The 22581-nt window shown below is 41.1% G+C and overlaps 1 protein-coding gene across 1 annotated transcript in view; it reads right to left on the bottom strand.

Annotated features, from left to right (window-relative positions):
- The window catches only part of papss1 (3'-phosphoadenosine 5'-phosphosulfate synthase 1), a 45664-nt gene extending 24625 nt beyond the window's left edge, over positions 1-21039 (bottom strand). The window contains exons 1-7 of the mRNA XM_078532196.1: positions 20922-21039; positions 17801-18036; positions 15623-15761; positions 12196-12314; positions 9553-9666; positions 5435-5546; positions 606-811 (exon numbers count right to left, since the gene is read on the bottom strand). Of these exons, the coding sequence (XP_078388322.1) occupies positions 606-811; positions 5435-5546; positions 9553-9666; positions 12196-12314; positions 15623-15761; positions 17801-18004 (894 nt within the window). The 5' untranslated portion in view covers positions 18005-18036; positions 20922-21039. The remainder of the gene's footprint in view (positions 1-605; positions 812-5434; positions 5547-9552; positions 9667-12195; positions 12315-15622; positions 15762-17800; positions 18037-20921) is intronic.
- Between the last annotated feature and the right edge of the window lie 1542 nt (positions 21040-22581).

The following is a 22581-nucleotide window of genomic DNA, read 5'->3' on the forward strand; positions in this document are numbered from 1 at the left end:
GCTGTCTGATGAGGTGAGCTTTTCCAGCATTTTTACTGGGAAATATGGAACTGGCTGTAAAAAAAAACACCAACCAAGAATAGATGCCTCACCCTAATAAAACTTCAATGTAAGAGAGAGGATACTGAAAATAGTTGCAGGTAGCTGAACAGATGTTTTAAAAATAACAAACATAAATTGAAAAATAATTACAATTTAAAAATATAAACAATGTTTGAAAATTAACGCAGAATGTACAGACACAATAAAGCAGATCGTGTAGTATACAAGGTGTGTCATACAGGTAGATTAATACTCAGTATGGTGGGCATAAAGAACCTCTAGTGAGTTATTGGAATCCCTGATATCCTATGTTAAAACTAAGTGGTTCACAGCTGACCAACAGGCAGTTCTACAGGAATTACTGATGGATGGAGTGTATTTGCAGTCAAACACTCCCAATCACCACTTCTTTAGCTGACACTAATTTATCTGGCCAGGTCGAAATAAGACAGAGCTCCTACATGCCTCTTATTTGGTTTTGTGGTGTATGTGCACTGCAACAGGGAAGTTAGATAGATGTCTTACAGATCTTAAAAGGGAGAAAAAAATGCTTTTAGCAAAACCTTAATGTAAGGATGTTCTTTGCATGTTGTTCCCCACTGACGTGCGCAACGCTCCTCTTTCCGGTGCTCGTAGAATTCTGGGTTGCGAAGGATAGCCACCCTTTGCCCATTATACACCAGTGCAAAGGCTGTGTAGCCATCCAGTCGCTCTTTGTCTTCATTTGTCGCCGTCAGGACGATGGGCACCGACAGGTTAATGAGACCTCCTGCAGCACACAAGGCGGCAAAACACATTGAGAGAATTAATAAGAAATTATACAGTGTTTATACCTTACATAGAGATTACTGTTGCTGGGAGCACACATGCAAATAAACAAACAAAAAATTCAGATAGTTAGTATGCTCCATCGAGATCTTCTTGCATGGGGCGTACCCCAGCTCCACATCCCTGCACCACACCGCTCCCATCAAATAAATAGCATTTAAAAGTACCTTTCCCATCCCAAAATAGGAGAAATTGTATAGGATCAAGTTTCTGTGGGAGTGAGCTAGTTGACAACTGAGACTGGGATTAGTGACTCCTGTGGTCATCTAAGCCAAGGCACATCTTAAATTCAAACAACTGAAACAAGTTTATGAAGTGCCACATTCGCAATTCTGGAAAGTCTTGTGGGATCTGAGTGAGTGGTTGGAGGGCCTGAACCATCACATCTGCTGTGGAATTGTTACCCAGCTATTTTAAAACTCTTACGATGTACTCCACCAACATGCCACGCAAGTGACAGTGAAAATTACCCCCAATAGGTTTTGACTTAACATTTGCTTTGATTTTTATTCAAAGTGCCATGCTTTCATTATTAATAACCTAATCTTCCAAAGGAGAAAAAAAGCCTCAAAATCAACCTTGGAAGCTTTATCTAACCTTGCAGGGAAAGAGAAATCAGAAAGCAGCTCGGGCACCAGCTAGAAGGTGTGATCCTATTAAGGGTTAACATTCAGGTTAATTTAGGCTCCAATGATTCATAACATGAAGCCGAAACTTAACTCATTGCCTGTTGCCATTGCTGGTGAGGCAGGCATTTATTGCCAATTCCTTGTTGCCCTGATTCAAATTAGTGGGTTTGCTTGGCCACTTCCGAGGCAGTTAAGAGAAAACTATGCAGGTGTGGGATTGTAGTTCAACACAGGCCAACCAGCTGACTACTACAGATTTCTTTCCTTAAAGAACCTTAGGTGAACTAACTGGGTTTTTACGACAATCAAGCAGCTTCACACTTTTATAGTTCTTACTGATATCAACTTTTTAATACAATGGTGTGCAAACCCAAAGCAAAAAGGTGGTAGATTTTACCAATGATCCCTACACTGCGTGAATCTCCTTCAGGATCAGAAAGGAGGAATAATTTTTAAAAAAAGATTGCTTTGTGTACAATAAGTCAGACACACACCAGCAACACACATTAGGGAGTATTTTACATAGGCTCCTATATTTAGTAAACCATGAAGAACTGGACCCTGTAGGTTTACACTCTTCCCACCCCAAAATAAAACCAGGAACAGATACGCTACCACAAGACACACATCTTTCACTCTCCCTTGTCAGCAAGAAAACAGATCAGGCACATACTCCCTCATGGTCGTGGAACATTGGATGAATATCGTGATGCCAGCCTGCGAGCAATAATTTTTAATTTGAAGCAACTACCAGTAACTATTGGTAAACACGCTGCACGACAAAACAGGAAACTCGCTAGAGGAGCAAGGGGTGATTTTGCACCATTCATCTTTTGCTCAATAAAGGTACTTAAAGTTATCTAAAATGCAACCTGATGTCCTGTCTTTCAAAGACATGAGAAAGGCCCTTTTACAAGCTGGATTCAGCACTTGATGCAATTCACAATTAAGGTTCTATGATTGTTATCTTATGCTTTATATCGTTTTAAAAAACTTCAAGTGCTCAAATTCGAAAATCTTACGGCATAGAAGGCCATTTGACACTGTGCCTTTCCAGCTCTTTGAAAGTGCTGTCCAATTAGTCCAACACCTTTGCTCTTTCCCATAGCCCTAAAAACTATTCTGCTTTGCGCATATATCCAAGTCCCTTTTGAAAATCATTCCTGCGTTTGCTTCCTTTCAGGCAATGAGTTCTAGATCACAACAGCTCACTGTGTAAAAATATTTCACATGCTCTAAACTTAATCGCATTCAGATAATTGAAGAAATAACCAAGAAAGCACAGTTCCAATAATTTTCCACATGCAGCAAGTCTCAACCTCTAGACATAAATTGCCAGATTTGGAATTTTAGCAGGGCTTAAAAGTAGAAATGATGGGTGCAACCTATTGGTAACTAAAAAAAAAAAAATCAATGCTGATGGAAATCTGAGAAAGGTAAAGCAGTTAGTGGAATATGCTCAACCATTACAATCAAGAAGGACAAGTGTTGCATTCCTCTCACAAAGAGCCAACACCAGCACGATGAGCCAAATGAGTACCTTCTGTGCTGTAAACATCCGAAATAACTCCAAAATCATCTTTCATTCTTTAGTGACAAAGGAAGTTCCCCCACCCTCAAGAATAACAGGAACACTGCAGAACCATGATCTTTACAAGTTATATCTATGGGTTTGACTGGTCTATCTCTGATCCTCTACAGCACACTCACTAGGTGTGGTGGGGGGTAGCTGTTTCAGTTTTAATTCTGCCTGGCAATACTTGAAGTCGATGCACATTTTTTTTGTGTAAAGAAAATTTCTTTAAAATGATAGGCCATGTTTTCATAGCCAGCTTTAATGCTCAAAATCCCAAATAATCATACCCACACTCCTTAATATAAAACAGAAAATGTACTTATGAGTTCTGCAATACCCTAAGATCTGCAGCTAGTTTAGCTCATTTCTGTGACACATTAAGTAGTTCACATTTCCTTAAGTGTAACATCAATAGACTAAGAAGAAATTTATGTAGTGCCTTCCAGAATCTCATGAAGTTCCACAGCATTTTAGAATCAATGAAATACTATATGAAGCTGTCATCTACGAAAAGTTGCCAATTTCAGAACAGTAAGATCGCACAAACAGCAATGAACAGATAATCTGTTTTAGTGATGTTGGTTGATGGATAAATATTGGTCAGAACACTGTGCAGCATGCCCCTGCTCCTCTTCAAAATAGTACCACGGAATTCCTTGCCTTTTCCGGAGAGGGAAGACAGGGCCTGAGTTTAACAGAAAGTCTCATCAGAAAGTCAGAACGTGCAACACTGCAGCACTCCCTCAACACTGTACAGGAGTATCAGCCTAAATTTTATGCTGAAATCTCTGGGATTGGAGTTGAATGTACAACCTTCTGAATCAGAGGCAATTGTTCAACCACAGAGCACAGCTGACACCAGTGTTTAGAGAAAAGATTTTCACAACAACTGAAACTACAAACAGTCTACAGTTTCCAAACCCTCCACTGCAGCAGAATTGCAAGCTATGGGAACACCTTGGAAAATCACGGGCCACCTTACAATATCTCCCGAGGGGGAGAGCTGACAAAGAGGTAGTGCACAAGCTGGTCCTGTAGATAACTGGACCAGTCAGCCTGCAGCCCCCTCACCCCAACTTTCCGGGTCGCTTCACAACTGTCAGTGACCAGCAGCAGGAGAGAGAGCTCAAGTGACCTCGATCAAAACAGTGGGAGAACTGTGGTCACAATCCACCTGAGAGGCAGTGGGGACAGCAGGTAGAAACAGAAGTAACCATCTATAGGCTCATCAGCAAGATGGTGATGCTGTAGACGTTTACAATTCAGGGATAAGAGCAACAGCCTGAAAATCTAAGTTGGCTGTGATTCCACGGCGCAGCTAAGTTGCTCCAAGCTGCTCTTGCAAAGCAGCCTCTATGCATATACAGCCAGACTCAAGAGCATGCCTCCAAAGTTTCAATGTAAAATGCTCATTGCAAATACAATGCAAGCTGACTTGACCAGATATGCAAAGACTGTATTCAGTTTGAAAATACAAAAGAAAATTTGATTTATAGAAATGAAAGTCTTGTATGTATGCCACACTTAGTCAACATTTTCCATTTCTGTCTCCACATCTCCACAATTGAAACTGCCTGTGTAAACTTGTCACACTTATTATGCCAGGTCTTCACTGCAGGGCCACCTCTGGTGAGAATGTTCAATTACAGGATGTCAAGTTCACAGAGGTAGTTTCTCACCATAAACAAATAGAGGAACTGATCATTTGTATAAAATACAAGGACAGAAAGTAGAACTTTCAAATGGGGATGGAATTACACCTGCGTTGACTGGTCCAATTATTCCCCACCCTCATTTCATTTTGCCTGAACACCACATCTTTGTCCTAAATAGAAAAGTAAAACACTGCAAATGGTGGAAATCTGAAAGACCACAGGCCTGAAATGTTAAATGCTGTTCCTCTCGCCACAGATGCTGTCATACCTACTAAGTATTTCCAGCATTTTCTGCTTATTTTCTAACTTTGTCTTGACTCTGTATGCAATTCCACCTTGTTTAAAAAAAGGGTGCCTCAGGACATTACTAGTGCTGGCTATGAGCTTGCCTTCACTGCTGTCAAAGATCTACAAAAACATCAATGTCATAATCTTTGTTGTAAATGAAATGCAGATCCGATACAGGGCTATCCACAAATGTGGCTGTGACATTTTTAATTGGCTTTAACTATTATTAACCCCTGAACCTTCCAATTCACAGGAAGCTGAAACTTTCCGTCAAGCACTGTTGGGTTCACACGTTGTATCCAAGTGGAAACTTCTGTTAAATTCCTATTTGCAGTGTGAGACATTCCAGCCCTTACACCCAATCCTTTACATCAGCAAACCATTAGAATTGACAAAAAGGTGACCTGAGTTCTTACCATCCAACAAGCAGCCAAAATGAAGGCACTGCAAGAATTCTCGTTCTCTCATGAAGCCATTGAGTGGAGTAGCCCAGCCCTCTGCTAGAACCTGTACCCACTGCAAATCCACCTAGAAAGATGAATAGAGGCATAAGTTGCACCGTGTTTCATTTTGAAACCTAACAATTAGGCATGATTTTTCAATCACTGTTGCTGCAAATCTCTAATTTCATAATTTGTGTATTTTAGAAAATAACTTCTAGCTTGGGGATTGGAATTTTTTATTAAAGTGTAGATAAATGTAAACACTTGGTTGAGGAGTTAGTAAACACATCTAAAGTAAGTGCAAACCAAACAGATCTGGATTCTTAACCATTCAAAAGGATAACCTGTGAATTTTTTAAACACAGTCAGAGTTGGAAGTGGGAAAACCCTAAACAATGGATGACCCATCTCTGAGCTCTAGGTAAGGGCAGGATATCTAGAGTTATTTCAATAAAGGATTTTAAATTATTAATGTAGTTCCCAGATCAAAGAATCTAAAAGTGCTTTGTAAACAGACCAGTGAGTCTGGAGAGAGAGCCTTTATCTCCATTAGAAATAGAAATTCTTCATGTGGGTCCCAGAACCAAAGGATTGTTTTGAAGGTAAAAGATAATTAGTTTAAATTTCTGTTTGGAACATCCCAAAGTAAGCCACTTGTATGCTGTCGGAATAGGCCATGCAGGGAGGTACACTTTGTTTGGGGCTTTATCTACGCAATTTTGTCATAGAAACAGGCAGTCAGTTTGGTTGGAGCTTGGAGAAGGCTGAGATAGTGTCTGCCAGGAGCTATAGGACCAGAAACGGAGAGCTCTCAGGAACCCAAGGGGTTTTCTAGTGTGGAGCCACTAAGCAGGAATGCAGTGAGGAGTCACTTGAGCTGAGGAGTCCACAATCATGAGGTCCTGAAGGAAAGTTGGAGGGCTGCCTAGCCAAATGCCGGTGGAAGGATCCCCATGAAATCTCGTACCTCAGAACGGCTGGAACACTAAGGAGAAATCAAAGTGAATACCGGAGAGCTGTGGCATAGCTTGGTTTGGTCCCAGGAGAAGTGAATGAACCCTCAAGAGTCTGTAACCCATAAGGAAGCTCTTGGGTGGAAGTAAAAAGTAGGACACGGTTTAAAACTTAAGTAATTACAAAACGTAGCGTTAATTTTGAAGCGCTTGCTTTAATTTTGTAAAATTATTGTTCAAAGCTCAAAATCTTGTGGCATAGTTCTTTCAATTAATAACTGGAAGCTTGACATTCTCTTCAACTGTTAATGGTCTCTCTGGGAATTGCAACAAAACAAAAACAAAACATGTGTACAGTGTACATCAGGCCGTTTCACATTCCCAGGGTGCTCCAAAGCACTTCAAGGCCAATTAATTACTAAGTAGGGTTACCGTATACAACTGTGGCAGTCAGTTTACAGATTGCAAATTACCACAAGCTCCAATGGGATAAATAACCAGGTAATCTCTTTGCGGTGGTTTTGATAGAGATAAGTACTGTCAGGGCACTAGGAAAAATTGATGGTGCCTGGATGGGCAGGCCAGATAAACCAATAGGCCCTATTCAGTCCTTGTCGGGCTGGTTCAAAGCCATGCCTTTCACAAGTGGCACACAGTCCTAGTCCAGGGACAAACACTGTAGTTGATATTGCTGCACAAGCCTAGAAGGAAACAGACCTTAACTCAAGGATTTCCAGGGAGAGTGATGTTTCCAGAAAGATGCCTGATAAATTTAAATTAAACTCATAACTTTTTCCCTTATTTGAAAACACTATGACTTTAAAGAAGCATTCTTTTAAACTTTCCTTTCCCCATTAACTTTAAGGGATTGTGAAATTCTGCGATTCAACCTTTGGTTATTTTCTCATTTCTTAGTGAAATAAACTTTTCTTACTTTTGTTCTTTAAAGGGTGTACACGAAGTACATTAGTTCATCTGTTAGTGAATTCACTCCTAGCCGTTACCAATTTAAAACACTACTCTAGTCATTGGCAAAATACATGGGCAGAACAGCCAATGACTGCAGCAGCAGCAGTGGCTCAGTCTGGGAGCCAGCGAGACAGGCTCCAGCACACTTGTTATTTACTGTAATTTAAATGAGTTGCAGACCCCGATTCTCTGAAGGGACTTAAAATTAGCCACCTTCCCTGGGGTGGCAAGGGGAGGGAGAGAGGGTTGGGTCGGGTCAGGGGAGAGAGTTGAACACTTATTAAAAAAGCAACTGTGTACAAAAGGAACAGTAACTATCTGTGAAATAAATATAAATTATATATAATAAACATCTCTCTCATACTTGAAGCTCCTTAAGCCAGCCATATATACATACACAGTGGCATAAATACATATAAGTAATAAAGTACAACAAATCCTTAAAATGTTCTTACCCTGAAAAAATACTCCCTTTCTCTATGGATTTATCTTAGTTGGCGGTGTGAGAGGACAACTCAACTAACAGAATCAGGATTTAAAGTCTTTGCAGTTTTATATTAAAAAGGACTGAAAGAACTGACATCACATTATGGCTGCAAACAGCACCACTGAAACATTCGGTTTGCTATAAAGCAGCCCCCACCGTTTCACTGAGGCAGCAAATCTCTGGCGTTTTGGGAGTTGGTTTGGGGGCTGGAGGGGGGAGGGGTGCGAAAGGGAGGGGGCTTGGGGGATGGTGAAACACAGAATCAGAGTATTTCAGCCTAAGCTCCGCATAAAACTTTGGGTTGCAAGCAGTTTTCTCAGGAACCGTTACAAATTCTGCCTGCTACTTGTTTCCAATTTCCTTATGTGGATGCAAAGCTAGAAATTCACTTTCACAATTTTTTCTCAAGAATGTTTACTGTATTGCAATATTATTCCGGTAATCTGTTTTAAGCAATTTAATGCCTCTAATAAAACACAAACCAATACCACAGACAGCAACTTCTGGGCTTACTATAATATGGTTATGGTGCAAAGCGAGCTTGATGTCAACAAGGAGGCTTGACAGTTCCCCAATGAATACAACTAACAAACTGCATTTGAATTGGGAAGTTGTGTTCTGATTCAATGAAAGAAAGGTCTTGCATTTATATAGCACCTTTCACATCCACAAGGCATCCCAATGTACTTCACAGCCAATGACCTGCTTTTGAAGTACAGTTACTAGTGTTGTGTAAGGAAATGTAGCAGTCAATTTGTGCAGTCAGGTCTCACAAACATCAGTATGACAAATGGCCAGTTAGTCTACTTTGAAGTTAAGAGTTAAATATTGGCCAGGCCACCAGGGAGAACTCCCCTGTTCTTCAAATAGCGCCATGAGATCTCTTACGTCCACCTCTGACAATGCAGCACTCCCCCCTGTACTGCACTGGAGTGTCGGCCTTGAATATGTGCTCAAGTCCCTGGAGTAGGTCCCGAACCCCACAACCTTGAGAGAGTGCATCACTCAGCAACTTGCCACAATGATCACACTGCTGCATCCAGTTTAACCTGTAACATCCTCATCACGTGCAAGGCTATTTCTTAAAATTTATGAAGCACATGTTGTTGGCAATTAAATATTTGGAAAAAGTTGTGCAAAAATCAACATTGGTTTAGTTCAGTTAAGAGCATTGAGGAAAATATAATATGACCCAATCTTCTGAAGCCAGCACAGTGGAAACCAGAACATATCTAATTGGTAACTACCCATAATCCAAGCAACGCCAATCTCTATAATGTGAAATAATACTTGTGTTTATACAATACTTTATCATTCAAAAGTTCACTAAGTGAATGAGAAACTGGTAAGGCGCAGCTAAGAGGGTGTTTCAGTACCACTGAACAAGGGCTGAATATTGGTCACTAGGTTGACTCTTTTCAAATACCACCTTGGGATCTTTCACATTCACCTCTACTGGCAGACCGGGGGCTTCGGTTTAGCAATTCAACCGAAGGATAACACCTCCAACATTGGAGTCAGCCTAGATCTTGATCTTGAACACTGATGAGAGGCTCAAACTCCGTGACCTTTCCACTGTGAAGCAAGAGTTACCAGCTTAGCCAAGCCTATGCAGCGCCACGCAGGCAGTCTGCCACAGTTTAAAGCAGTTACAAGGGGGGGGGGGAAGAAAAAGCTCATACCTTATTAATTTCCAGAGCTGGCAAAGTGTCTGCATCGGCTCTAGCGAGATCCAGCTTGTTTTCAGGGACAAACAGTTCCTTTATTTCAGCATATGCATCAACAGGGACAATGTCCTATTTGAAACAAACAATAAAACCCCAAAAAAAATCCATTTAGTGACAACACTGAACTACTGTTCAAACGTGGGCAATTTAAGCTAATTTTACAATGCAATGAATGATCGGAGGCATCTTAAACAGGAGATGAGGGGGAATAGCCTGGTCCTGTAGTGCCATCTTGTGTTCATGGCCAGTAAAAACAATGTGGTCAGAAAGGAAGAAAATCGAGGAAATTACAAAGTTAATTAAACCATTTTATTACAAATATAGGATTAAAGGAGCATCTTTCATCTGTGAAATAGATGGTAATTCACAAAAAGGTCCTGTGCAAGGAGGTGCTTTAATCTGCCATTAAGGTGCCTGCACAAAATGATTATTCCTAAAGCCATAGCCAAGTTCATGGTCAACCTCAACGGAAATAAAAAAATCACAACCACACAGACCTCCATGAAGAGCTCTATTTAAAACATCTGTTTCAAGCGTCAATTAAAAAATAATGCTCATTTTCAGGGGTCTGGGTGGTAAACCACAACCTAACATCACTTTGTTAATCTGTAGGTGTAGACACAGGAGTTTTTCCGTTCTGGCGTTGCTAGTTAACAAAACTTCTCCATAAGTGATCATAGCCAGATATGAGTAGAGACTCCAGCGAATTCTGCGCTTGCTAAAATAAAAAAATCCACTTTATAAATCACACTGGAGCAGACTGGAAGGTTTGCTTTTATAGTTCCCATCTTCCTATATATATAACTGGGCTCTGTGGCCAGAGGTTGCAGAAGTAGTCTGCTTCTCAAAAAGCGGGCAGGAAATTCTCTATTCTCAAGGCTGCAAGATCCTGCTCGTTTTTTGCTTTAAACACACACTTTAAACCGTGGGCTGGTTACTCCTGAGAGTTCAGAAGGTCAAGGGGGTGATTTAATTGAGATGTCAATTGAAAATACAGGAAAACGATTCCGCTGGTTGGGAAAGCCAGAAAAAAAAAGGGAGGACACAATCTTACAATTAGGGCCAGGTTGTTCATGAGCAAAATCAGGAAGCACTTTTTCCCCCCACATGAAAGGTAGCGGAAATCTGCAACTCTCTTCTCCCAAAAGGTTGTAGATGCTGGGTCAATTGAAATTTCTCCAGGAAAAGGTCAACAGATTTTTGTTAGCTAAGAATATGGAACAACGTTTCCTGTCGGCTGCGCAGCAATCCAGAAGATACAGCCTAAGTCGCTCACAAGCCACCCCTCTCTTAAGATAATGTGCCTCCATGGCCTCACAAATTTAAAGGCTGCTGAAATAAACAGCGTGCACAAGGAAAAAGATTTAAATGGGATATGGGTATCAAGCAATCTGGGTCAAGTTAATAGAGTTGAGGTATAGATCAGCCATGATCTGATAGAATGGTGGAACTGGATGGAGGGGCTGAATGGCCTATTCCTGATCCTGCGTATGCCCAGTCTCCTGTTGCCAACTTGGAAAAAGCGTAACAAAGATGATGCTGGCCTGGGACCACAGTGTCACTCGATTCTTTCTACAACATGACCAGTCTTTCCTTCCTACCCAGCAATAGAAGGAATTGCATTTATAATACACCTTTCACTTCTCAAGGACATCCCAAAGAGATTTACAGCCACTTAAGTACTTTTTTTTTGGAAGTGTAGTATGTGGTGTAATGTAGGAAGCTACGTACCACACTGGAGTGTCAACCTAGATTGTGTGGTGAAATCTGTGGAATGGCACTTGAACCCACAACTGCCTTGGGGCATCCTGAGATTGTGAAAGGCAGTATATTCGTGCCTGTGTATATATATTTCATTTTAAACGGCTAACAGTTCAAAAAAACAATGCACTACCATCTTTTTGGGTTCAGTATGGGCAATAAATACCAGCTTTCCTAGTGACTTCACATCCCAAGAATTTTATTTTTAAAAAAGGTCCATTTGGATGTCACATCCTCCAAAAAGAATTGCTCCCTCGGAGTCTATGTTGGTGGGCGTTCACTAGTTAACCATAATGGTTTTCCTCACGTTTATACACAGTACTGAAGGAAGATTAATAGGTCTACAGTTTCACAAGAGTTGGTCTATGTACTCTTGATTTGTACCTACCACTTATGGTCACCATTTTCAAAGAACCCACGTGAAATACATAGCTTACTAAAACTGCCTTAGACAGGTCAGGCATCTGTGGAGAGAGAAAAAGAGCTAATGTTTCAGGTCAATGACCTTTCATCTGAATAGAAAGGTCATCGGTCTGAAATGATAACACTGCTTCTCTCTCTCTCTCTCTCTCTCTCTCTCCACAGATGCTGCCTGACCTGCGGAGTATTTCCAGCATTTTCTGTTTTTACTTCAGATTTCCAGCATCCACATTATTTTCCTTCTGCCTTACACTGGGTTTGGTGAGGTGCAGCTGGGTTTCCTTAGGCTGCCTGCTTTAGTGAAACCAGCAAATTTACTCTAGGGTTACCATGCCCATGTTGGACCATGAAGTATCCACTAATCCCTGCAACCCTAACAAACACAATACTGTACAAAAGGCACAAGCGAATCCTTACCCTCTCTTGAAGCAGTTCAATCACTTGCTGGACACATTCATTTACAGAACAGACATCGGTCTTCAACACTAGCTCAGGAGCTTCTGGCTTCTCATACTCTGAATCAATACCGGTGAACCCTAGAGGATGATGAAGGCATTGTGTTCTTTAGCCAGTAACTAATTGTGCAATTTAATAAAAGGCTTTTGTCACTTTCTTAATAGTGCATTTTTTCAACAGCACTGCCAGCATGGAATTCACAGACTACAAGTTTGACAACTGCTCTGTGGTCCTTAGCCAATTCCAGTATGGCCAATAGTAGCTAGGAATGGAACGGTCACCTTCCTCGCTCCCAAGCTGGGTAGGAGAAAATAAAATCGGCCAACATCCCCGTTTCTGAATGTTTTCCAAGCAGAATGTGCCAGAAGGTGCATGTGCAAATGAATGCAGAATCTGCATCAGCTGAGATGCTTCTCAACTCGCCCAGCAGCCCAGCTGACACGGGCAGAAGGTGACCACCACCTGGGGAAGATACTGGGGACTGCCTGGTGCCATGAGAACTTTACGATGCACAGAAAACTGGAGAGGAAGCTCAACAACCTTTACCAATCTTAAAAACCAACTTGTATTTGTAGTGAAACACCCCAAGGCTCTTAACAAGAGCATTATCAAACAATATTTGGCACTGAACAGCCATAAGAAGAAACAGAAATGATGGGCTTGGATACTGAGCCAAAACACATGTGAATGGACACATATTTAACGGTTTAGTCCGGAAATATAACGGGCACAACGACATCACACTTGCCACTTTCCCTTCTCACTTCCGCCATTACTTGTAAGGATTGACAAAGAGATTTCAAATGCGTCATTTTAAATGAACGTAATCATAATCACTGGAGACCTTTACTGAAATTTTCCCCACACACAAATGTTCCTTTTCACATCAATAAAACCAATCTGCAAATGCTTTGAATAATGAACACACACACACACACACACACACACACAAAGACCAGACAAGCAGCAAATTATTAAACCAGCAAATTCCCATAACCAATGTCATTCAATATCAATTTTTTAATCCCTGTGCAGATGCAAGGGCCCACCCCACAGAGAAACAGGGGAAAAATAAATCATGACATATCTGATCGGGGCCACTTTAGCACAAGGGCTAATAACTAGCTACAGGGAGAGTTAAAAGGTCAGTAATAAGTCAGTTGCCTGTTTTGTGTCAGAGAATGGAATGGAGTTGGGGGAGGGTAGGGGGTGGAAGGAGAAGACGATGAATGAAGTGCATACATTAAAGAATGGTGGTCTACATTTTTACAAAAACTTGTAATCATCACTGTGCCTTTCATTACATTGCTTTCTGTCATTGTATATAGCAGACAAGAAACTTAAATCTATATCTGGAGGACAGTCATGAAGTCATGTTATCTGGCCTGTGCATGTCCGCCGTGGCTCAGTGAGCAGCTCTCTCGCCTCCGTGTCACAAAGTTCCGGGTTCAAAATTCCACTCCAGCGCTTGGACACACAAAAAAAAAATCAAGGCTGGCAGTACAGAAGGAGCATTGCACTGCCGGAGGTGCTGCTTTTCAGGCGAGACATTAAACCGAGGCTCCATCTGCCTGTTCGGGTAGATGCAGAAGGTCTCATGGCACTACTTCAGAGAACAGCAGGGGAGTTATCCCTGGTGTCCTAGCCAATATTTATTCCTCAATCAACATCATAAAAAAACAAGATTATCTGGTCATTATCACATTGCTGTTTGTGGGAGTTTGTTGAGTGCAAATTGGCTGCTGCGATTCTCACATTACAACAGTGACTACACTTCAAAAGTACTTCATTTGCTATAAATTGCTTTGAGACATCTGGTGGTTGTGAAAAACGTGATATAAGTGCAGGTCTTTCTTTTTTCTACACAATTTGAAAATGTGCAAAGAATTATGCCGCACAGGAGGCATTTGGCCGATTATTTACACACAGGATCCCACAAGTAAACGGTCTAAAAGTGATCCAGCAAAATGATTAACAGCAAGAGCAATCTGACTTTTTATTTATTTTTTAAAATTAAGGAGCACATGAAAGTTTAGCGTTTATAGATTGCCACCAAGTTCAACATAAGTCTCATATTCCCCACCCCTCAAAGATGTTGGCTATTTTGTAAATTCAGATCCCACAGCTACCACTTAATCCACCACAGACTGCCCGGAGTGAGCAGTCACACTCAAACCCTTGCTAGGAACAAAAACTTCAAGAATCAGGCTGTGGCTGAGAGCTGATTGTGAAGTGGGTCTTTCGCGACGAAAATCAGACCCAGCACGTTCACAGATTATGTAATGTACTCTAGAGAAAAAAAACAATCTGCGTTTAATGGTGACTCATTACTTCCGCAGGATGTCCTAAAGCACCAGGTAACCAGATACTTCTTGAAGTGCTAACACTTTACATATGCAAACAGTAGTCAATTTGCACACAAGCAATAGCTAGCAATGAGATGAATAATTAGATAAACTGGCTAGAGTTAAGTTTCTAATCAATGCATTTGACTGTGTTAGTCACTGATTTTTTAAATTTCTACTAATTTGCGTCGATTGCCATAAGCCACTTGATTATGGATGGGTCTTGAACGTACGTGCCTTAAACTATTTCATCGTTTGAATCTAAAAATGCAAAAAATTTTAAAAATAGGGAAAGTTAACAGGAGACTTATAGGGGTGTTCAAAATCGAGGGGCTTTGGTAGAGTAGATAGGGAGAAACTGTTTCTGCTGGCAGAAGGGTCGAGAATCAGATGACAGATTTAAGATAATTGATAAAAGAACTAGAGACAAGTTGAGGAGGATTTTTTTTTGAGCATTGAGTCATGATGATCTGGATTCCCTGCACGAAAGTGTGGTGCAAATAGATTCAATAATAACTTTCAAATTGGAATTAGATACACGTTTGAAAAGGAAAAGATTGCAGGGTTATGGGGAAAGAGCAAAGGAGTGGAACTTTAGCTCTGAAGAGTCAAAAGGGCTTGAAACATTACCCCTGTTTCTGTCTCCACAAATGCTGCCCGACCTGCTGAATTTCTCCAGCAGTTTTTGTTTTTATTAAGGAGTGGAACTACTTGGATAGCTCTTTTAAAGAGCTGGCACTGGCACGATGGGCTAAATGGCCTTCTGTACCGACCAGGGAATGACTGGATAGTGAATGTCCAGATGCTAAACTTCAGAGAATGTGGGCAGGGGACAGAAGGACTGGTGAAATTCTGCACTGGTGATCATTAGATGTAGGTCCACTCAGATAATCAACATAATCAGTGCGAACATTTTTTTCCAAAAGGAAGTTGAAAGAAATAAATGAAATATGATAATGTCTTCCATGTGCTGCCTAAGGCTCTCATACCATCCCTGTGTGTCCTATACCCTCAATTGCCTCTTGTATTCTCATGATACTTGCCTTTTATTTCACCAGCTCTGGCCTTTTTGTACAATCCCTTCACATCTCTTTCCTCGCAAACATGCAGAGGGGCATCAACAAATATTTCGAAAAACGGCAGGCCAGCAGCTTCATGGATACTTCTGCCATTCTTCCGATCCTACCAAAAATTGAAAGGTACATTTAAAAGAGAAACATCAGCAATGTCCACCCCAACTATGAGATAACTTGACACAGTTTAGAACTCAATAAAAACATTGATGGAAAGAGAGAGAATTGCAAAGTAATGCAACTCTCATCAGATTATTTTGTTGTTTTATTAATTAGATGTATTTTCTCACCCTCTCTTGTTTCAGGTTTCACGGTTTCCATTCATGACAGTTTGACAGTGCCACCCAGGCTCCTGCTCAGGAGCCAGTCACATGAAGCAGATTGAGATGCCTAGCTCCCAACAAGAAGAGTTTGATCCCTACCTGATATCCTAAGGGCCAGAACTCAACTCCCACATGATGGTTTGCGCAAGCTGCATTCATGCTCTCCACGCAGGTGTGCTGGAGGCCGGTCACACTGTGCCAATCCACAGGCACTAGCGACTTTTAAAAGCTTGGATTTTGCACAAACACATCTTGCGTTAATAAAATAAACAATTCACAAAGAGGAACAGGACAGAGAAACGCATCTCGAGCCCTGGAAAATAAAACAGGAGGGTGCTTGAAAACCTGGTCAGAGAAGAGGTGGGAAGGGTTTAAGGAGGGACTTTTATAGAATAGGGTCAAGGAAGCTAGAGGGTTTGTCCTGAAATTGGGTTTTGGAATGTGGAGAGAATGCAAGGCTAGAGCCAGAAAACTCAAAAGTGAGTATAAGGAAGTGCATGGGTAGTGGACGCTGCAAATGCAAGAGCAAAAAGATATAACGTAGCAAGGTTAGGAGGGAGGGATTTGAAGAGAATGAGGAGCTCGGGAAACAGGGAGTAAGTGCATGACAGTAATAAGGGGTGATGGTGGGATAGTAAGATTTGGTGTGAACTGAACTAGGGCAGCTGCAGTTTGGACAAATTGACGTTGGCGAAGTGTGGAAGAGGGAAGGCCAGAAATGAGGGCATTGGATTGAAGGTCTAGAGTGACTATGGATGGTTAAGGATTTCAGCAGCGGACGGGCTTGAAGCTCAACTCAGTAAAACAGGGCACCTGGATTTTGCAGAGCACGGTTCAGCCTGAGTGAGTGACTGGGATAGAGAACCAAATCAGTAACATGAGAGTGAGAGAAAAAGGTGATGGCTACAGTCATCCCAAAGTCAACTTGGAGGAAGCTATAGCTCACCCACAGTTTCGTACCAGAAAAGTAGAGTGACAGCAGGGAGGTGGTCAAAAACGGTTTCACAAGTATAACCACAGCAAATATACTTTACATTTCTGCCAAGGAATGGATGCCTCTAACAGAACCACAAAATCTGACAGCCACAGTATGTAGTAACTCTGCTTAAAACTTGAAGCGTTGAGGTTGTATTATGATAAATTAATCTCACAGGCTAACCAGTGTGATTGTAACATTAAAATGGCCATGGAATCCAAGTGTGACAAAGTTATACCTCTTATCACCATGAACAAATTCCAATTCAATAGTATTCTCTGCATCCCATGTTCACAAATGTACTTTAAAAAGATGTAAAAATGCTTTAACTGGGGACTATTGGTATTCTGAATTATACTTTGCTTCACATCCAAATCAGTAAACTATTTGCAATGCCTTAGTGAATACCTTGATATCAGGAAGGATGTTAAATTACATCAAACACACGGTAACTGCTCTAAAACACGTAATAATTACCAAAGCATTATTTAACTACCAGTAAAGTATCCACAGTCAGTTGATGAATAAAAGTCTTTAGGATGACAAGGGTTCCAAGACCTGAGAAACTCTACTAACCGCACAATATCTACTGGCCAGGGCTTACAACAGCGTTGTTACAGGTGACTGTTTACACTCAGGGCTTCCATTCTAAATATTAACTTTGGCACTTTCAATGATAGATATTGATAAATGACTATAACTCAATCATGACTTGAAGTGTATTCCTTCACAAAAATTTTAATATACAGTGAAACATCAGAGGCAGATGTTGACAACAATGCAGGTGATGAATAATACTGTTAAGAAAACATCTCGTGCACTTAACATGGATGAGGAACAGTTGAGTACCTTTGTATATGGAGAAATAAAGCTAGCAAGACACACAAGTCCAGCATCTGCAAACAGCTTGGCCACTTCTGCAATACGCCGAATGTTCTCTTCACGGTCCCCTGGGCTAAAGCCCAAGTTTTTGTTCAGACCTTGCCGAATGTTGTCACCATCCAATGTGTAGCAGGGTATGCCATGGCAAACCAAGTACTCCTCCAATGCCATGCTAACTGTTGTTTTACCAGCTCCAGACAGGCCTGTTAAATACAACCACAAAGTCAGAATAAGTTAATCATATTTAAGTGAAACTATCTTCAGCAAACATTCTATGCACAGCTAGAAAGTGTCAGCTTGAGTAAGAAGGTTGTGGGCTCAAGATACACTCCAGGGATTGAGCACATAATCCATTCTGATACCTCAATGTACACCCGAGAGACTTTCAGATGAGAAATTAAACAAAGGCCCAGTCTGTCCTCTTAGGGGCCCATAAAAGATTCCATGATTCTATTTGAAGAGGTGACTTGTTGTGTCCTGACCAATCATCGAACAATAAACATCTTTGTCGAAAGCAAGGATTAACCATCCATCGCCAGATCTGGCTGGGCCATACAGACCATCACAAACTCCCTTTCCTAATCACTGTTCCCAACCTCGGCAACTGTCTTAAGCTGAGCAAGGCCGTTAGCAACCTTGCTGTTGTATTTTACCCCGAGCTGGGAGGTGGTGTGTTTGACCCTGAGCTGAGATTCCCTCCAAGTATCTTCACCATCAAGACTGCCTACTTCCATCTCCATAACATCACTTGACTCCAACACTGCCTCAGCTTATCTGTTACCCTCATCCATGCCTTTGTCACCTCTCAACTTGACTATTCCAATGCTCTCCTGACCAGCCTCCCATCTTCCACCCTCCATAAACATGCTCATCGAAAACTCTGCTGCCTATATTTTAATTCACTCCTAATATCATTCAAACATCACCACCCTGCTTGCTGACCTAACATTGTAGTCTCCTTTAGCCTACAAGCCATCAAGATCTCTGCACCCTTCCAATTCTGGTATATCAAGCGTCCATGATTTTAATCATTCCATTATCGGCAGCCATGTTTTCAGCTGCCTTGGCCCTAACCTCTGGAATTCCCTCCCTAAATCTCTATGCCTCTCCGCCGCCCCCTCCCACTCTCCGCCCCACCAGTTTCAAGACATGCCTTAAATCTACCTCTTTGATCAAGCTTTTGGTCATCTGACCTGATCGCCTTCTGTGGCTCGATGCTTTATAAAAAGTGCCTTTATTGATAGTGCTCTGGGTAAATGCCTTGGGATATTTTACATTTACATAGCGCATTTAATGTACTAATGTAGTTGTTGGCAGAGAGTCTAGAATTGGGGGTCATAATTTCAGGGAAAGATGTTGGCCATTTAGGACTGAAATGAGGAGAAATTTCTTCAATCAGAAGGTTAACTGTCTTTTGAAATCTCTAACCTAGATGGGTGTGGATATTCAGTCGATGAATATATTCAAGTCTGAGATCGGTAGATTTTTGAGCACTAAGGAAATCATGGGATACGAGGTTAGAACAGGAAAACGAAGATGACGTAGACATTCAGTTATGACCTTATTGAATGGCAGAGAAAACTCAATGGCTTACTCCTGCTCCTATTTCTTATGTTATGACACAGATTGTCCAAAAAAGGGAATGTATAAAAGCCCTGCGGAACTGCAACACCACACGAGCTTTGGCCTTCGGGAGATGAGGTGGTGAAAGAGAAAAAAAAATAAGAAAACAACAAAACTACTCACGTGGAAACTGAAGGTACAGCTCACTTTTCCCCTTTGGCAAAATTGAAATCTATGATTCATGGTTATTTTATCTTTACACGAGTCATCAAAAGACCAAATGTAGTCAACAGCTTCAGGGAAGATAAGAGTAAACAACTAGTAGGAAAAAAACTCAAATTTCTCGCATCTCCATTTTTTTCAACTCTTAACCACGCATAAGATTACTTCTCAAATAGAGGAACAGAAAAGAAATGTTTCTTCAGATCAGTAAATTATTCCAATTTTCTAACAAAGCCAAAGTGTGACGTGTTATATATTGCGAACAGTAGTGTGGACATTATGTTACCGCACCAATAATCCAAAGAACATGGAGTTCAAATCCCACCACAGCAGTTTATGAATTTGAATCCAGCTTTTAAAAATCTAGAAATATAAAGCTAGTATCTGTAAAAGAGCTATCTGGTTGTAATAACGAAAAAACGGATGACATTTAGGGAAGGAAGCTTGTTGTCTCCACATGGTCTAATCTATACGTGGCTCTAGTCTCACAAGGTTAACTCTTAACTGCCCAGAGAAATGGCTGAACAGGGCACTCAGTTGTACCAAGCTAGCTCATGGCTCAAGAAGATGACTCACCACCACCTTCTCAAGACAACCAGGTGGGGTTATAAATGCCACTTTGCCAGTGATGCCCACAACCTGAAAGTGAATAAAAAAACCTAACTTAAAGATGAAGCTTCAGGCATTGATTAAGAACAGCAAAAATTAAGCAAACGACATACAATAAATAAACCTACTTAGATGCTTGAAAGAGGCTTCACAGATGAGCAAAACTAGACATCAAGTAAAGAAATTTGGACAAATAAGTAGGTTCAGAGAAGGACGATAAAAGCGGGGAGAAGAAATTTGGGGAGGAGGCTGCAAACAACTGAAGGAGGAAGGTTTACAAGGTGCCTGAGTTAGGGGAGCAAACAGTTAAAGGAGTACAGTTCTCAGCAGAGTCACGGAACACAGGGCATAAGGTAAAGGAGACCACAGATAGAGGGTGAAGATCTGAAAGTGAGGGCAATGATTTTGAAATAACTGCACTCAGGAATAGGAAGCAAAGATAGCCCAGCATGGACAAGAATGGCGAACAAGCAATAATGAGATCTAGACAGGATGTGAATGGTAAAATCTTAAGTGAATTGGAGTAAATGGAGGATGGAGTGTATAAGGGTGGCAGGGAGGGCGTTAGTCTGGAGGGGAAAAAGTATGAATTAAGGTTTCCATTGCATTGTGTGAATTGGGCAAAGGTAGTCAATGCTAGAGTTTGGAGTGCAGAGTCTTGATGACATTCAAGGAAAGAATAAGGGAGCGTTACCTGTAAGCCAGACAGTGCACCCTCGGAAACCACCTCTGGTGCCAACAACCTGTCCACGCTTGTTTCTGCTGACATGGTGCGCCTGGAAGGTTACATTGGTTGCCCTCTGTTTACCCTGTAAGATACATAATCACTGCACTGAAAAATGCCTGGCATATAGCGCATAAGCAAAGTTACTTGAACAGAAAAAAAACATTGCACTCAGCTTTGCACTACCAATTTTATGAATCCATAAAGGGACCATAAATATACAATAGTCACTAATAAATCCAATGAACAATTCAGAAAAATCTTTACCCAGAGAGTGGTTAGAATGTGGAATTTGCTACCACATGGGATAATTGAAGGAAATAGCACAGACGTACTGCAGGAGGAGTTCGATAAGCAACATGAAGAACAAAGGACTAGAAGGTTAGGCTGATAGGGTTAGATAAAGTAGAGTAGGAAGAGACAAAGACAAGTGTAAAGTCTTTGGTTCAATGGCCCATTTTTGCACTGAAATTCAATTTAATTTTCTGTGACCTGCAGAAGATTGTTACAATCCCCAGAGAAATATAACTTTTAAAAAGACATTTGAACTTCCAGTTGATAGTTGAAAGAATGACACGACAAGATTTGACATTTTGAAACTTTTATTGTAACAAATGACTAAAAGCACTATTGACTAAGCACTATTTTCCTTTTGTGGGCAACTGATACTTTAAACTACAGGGAGGAACAGTCCCCTTTTATACTTATCACCCACTGCACTCTCCATGGAATTACAGTCCTGATAACAAACAGCCCACAGTTGCTCCCAGCTTCCAATGGGTTCCCGTATCCCTGTTTCGCCAAGTAGTAACTTTGAGTGACCCTCTCCAGGCACGTTTCTCAGTTTTCGGAGAGTTTCTTAAATCCACCACCAGCAGTAAAACCTACTCCAATGACTCTTCTTCCCCCAGCCATGCCAGGACAAATATCCTGGAATCTGTAGAAGACTGCAGGATGCAGTCTCGTCGACAAGAAACCGTCTCCCTCCTGCATCCAGCTGTGGTACCTCGCAAAACCAAGCAGCCTTTCTCTTGGCTGATCTCACCGAAACTGCTGACTGTCTGAGCTTTTAATTAGTTTGCAGGGATGCCTGTAAATTAATCTTAAGAATAACTTCCTCTACCCTTTTACCCATGGCAATATGAAACACATTAACCTTGCATTTAGTTAGAAATGCTAATTAGCTATCCTTAGCCCCAACATACCTTTATCTTATAAGTAATTGGACAGTTTACAGCACACCAGTTTACAACCCAGTACCTTCAACACCTTTCTGGGACTTTAGGAGACTCAGGGTCTACCCATTGCAACCTCGAAGACTGCTGCCATCATCTCCAAGCATAAATGCTTTGCAACATTTTCTCAGTAAAATAATCTAAGCCTTACTTTGATCTCTAACAATCTAAACCACTCAGGCTTACTGTCAGGCAGACTGCAGAACAGGTCACATGACCACCTTCAATAACCCTAAATTTAAAGCAACAGTCCCAAAGTATAATCTTACAAGCCTCATAATTGTAACAAGATACTCAGACTTAGCTGCTGTTTAAATAGTGCCTTCAGGATTCTGAATATTCAGAATCAAAACTTTAACCATTTTTTTTAAAGCAGTCTTTATTGCCTTATAGTA

This window comes from Cetorhinus maximus, chromosome 1 (genome assembly GCF_964194155.1).
Source record: "Cetorhinus maximus chromosome 1, sCetMax3.hap1.1, whole genome shotgun sequence".
Classification (NCBI taxonomy): Eukaryota; Metazoa; Chordata; class Chondrichthyes; order Lamniformes; family Cetorhinidae; genus Cetorhinus; species Cetorhinus maximus.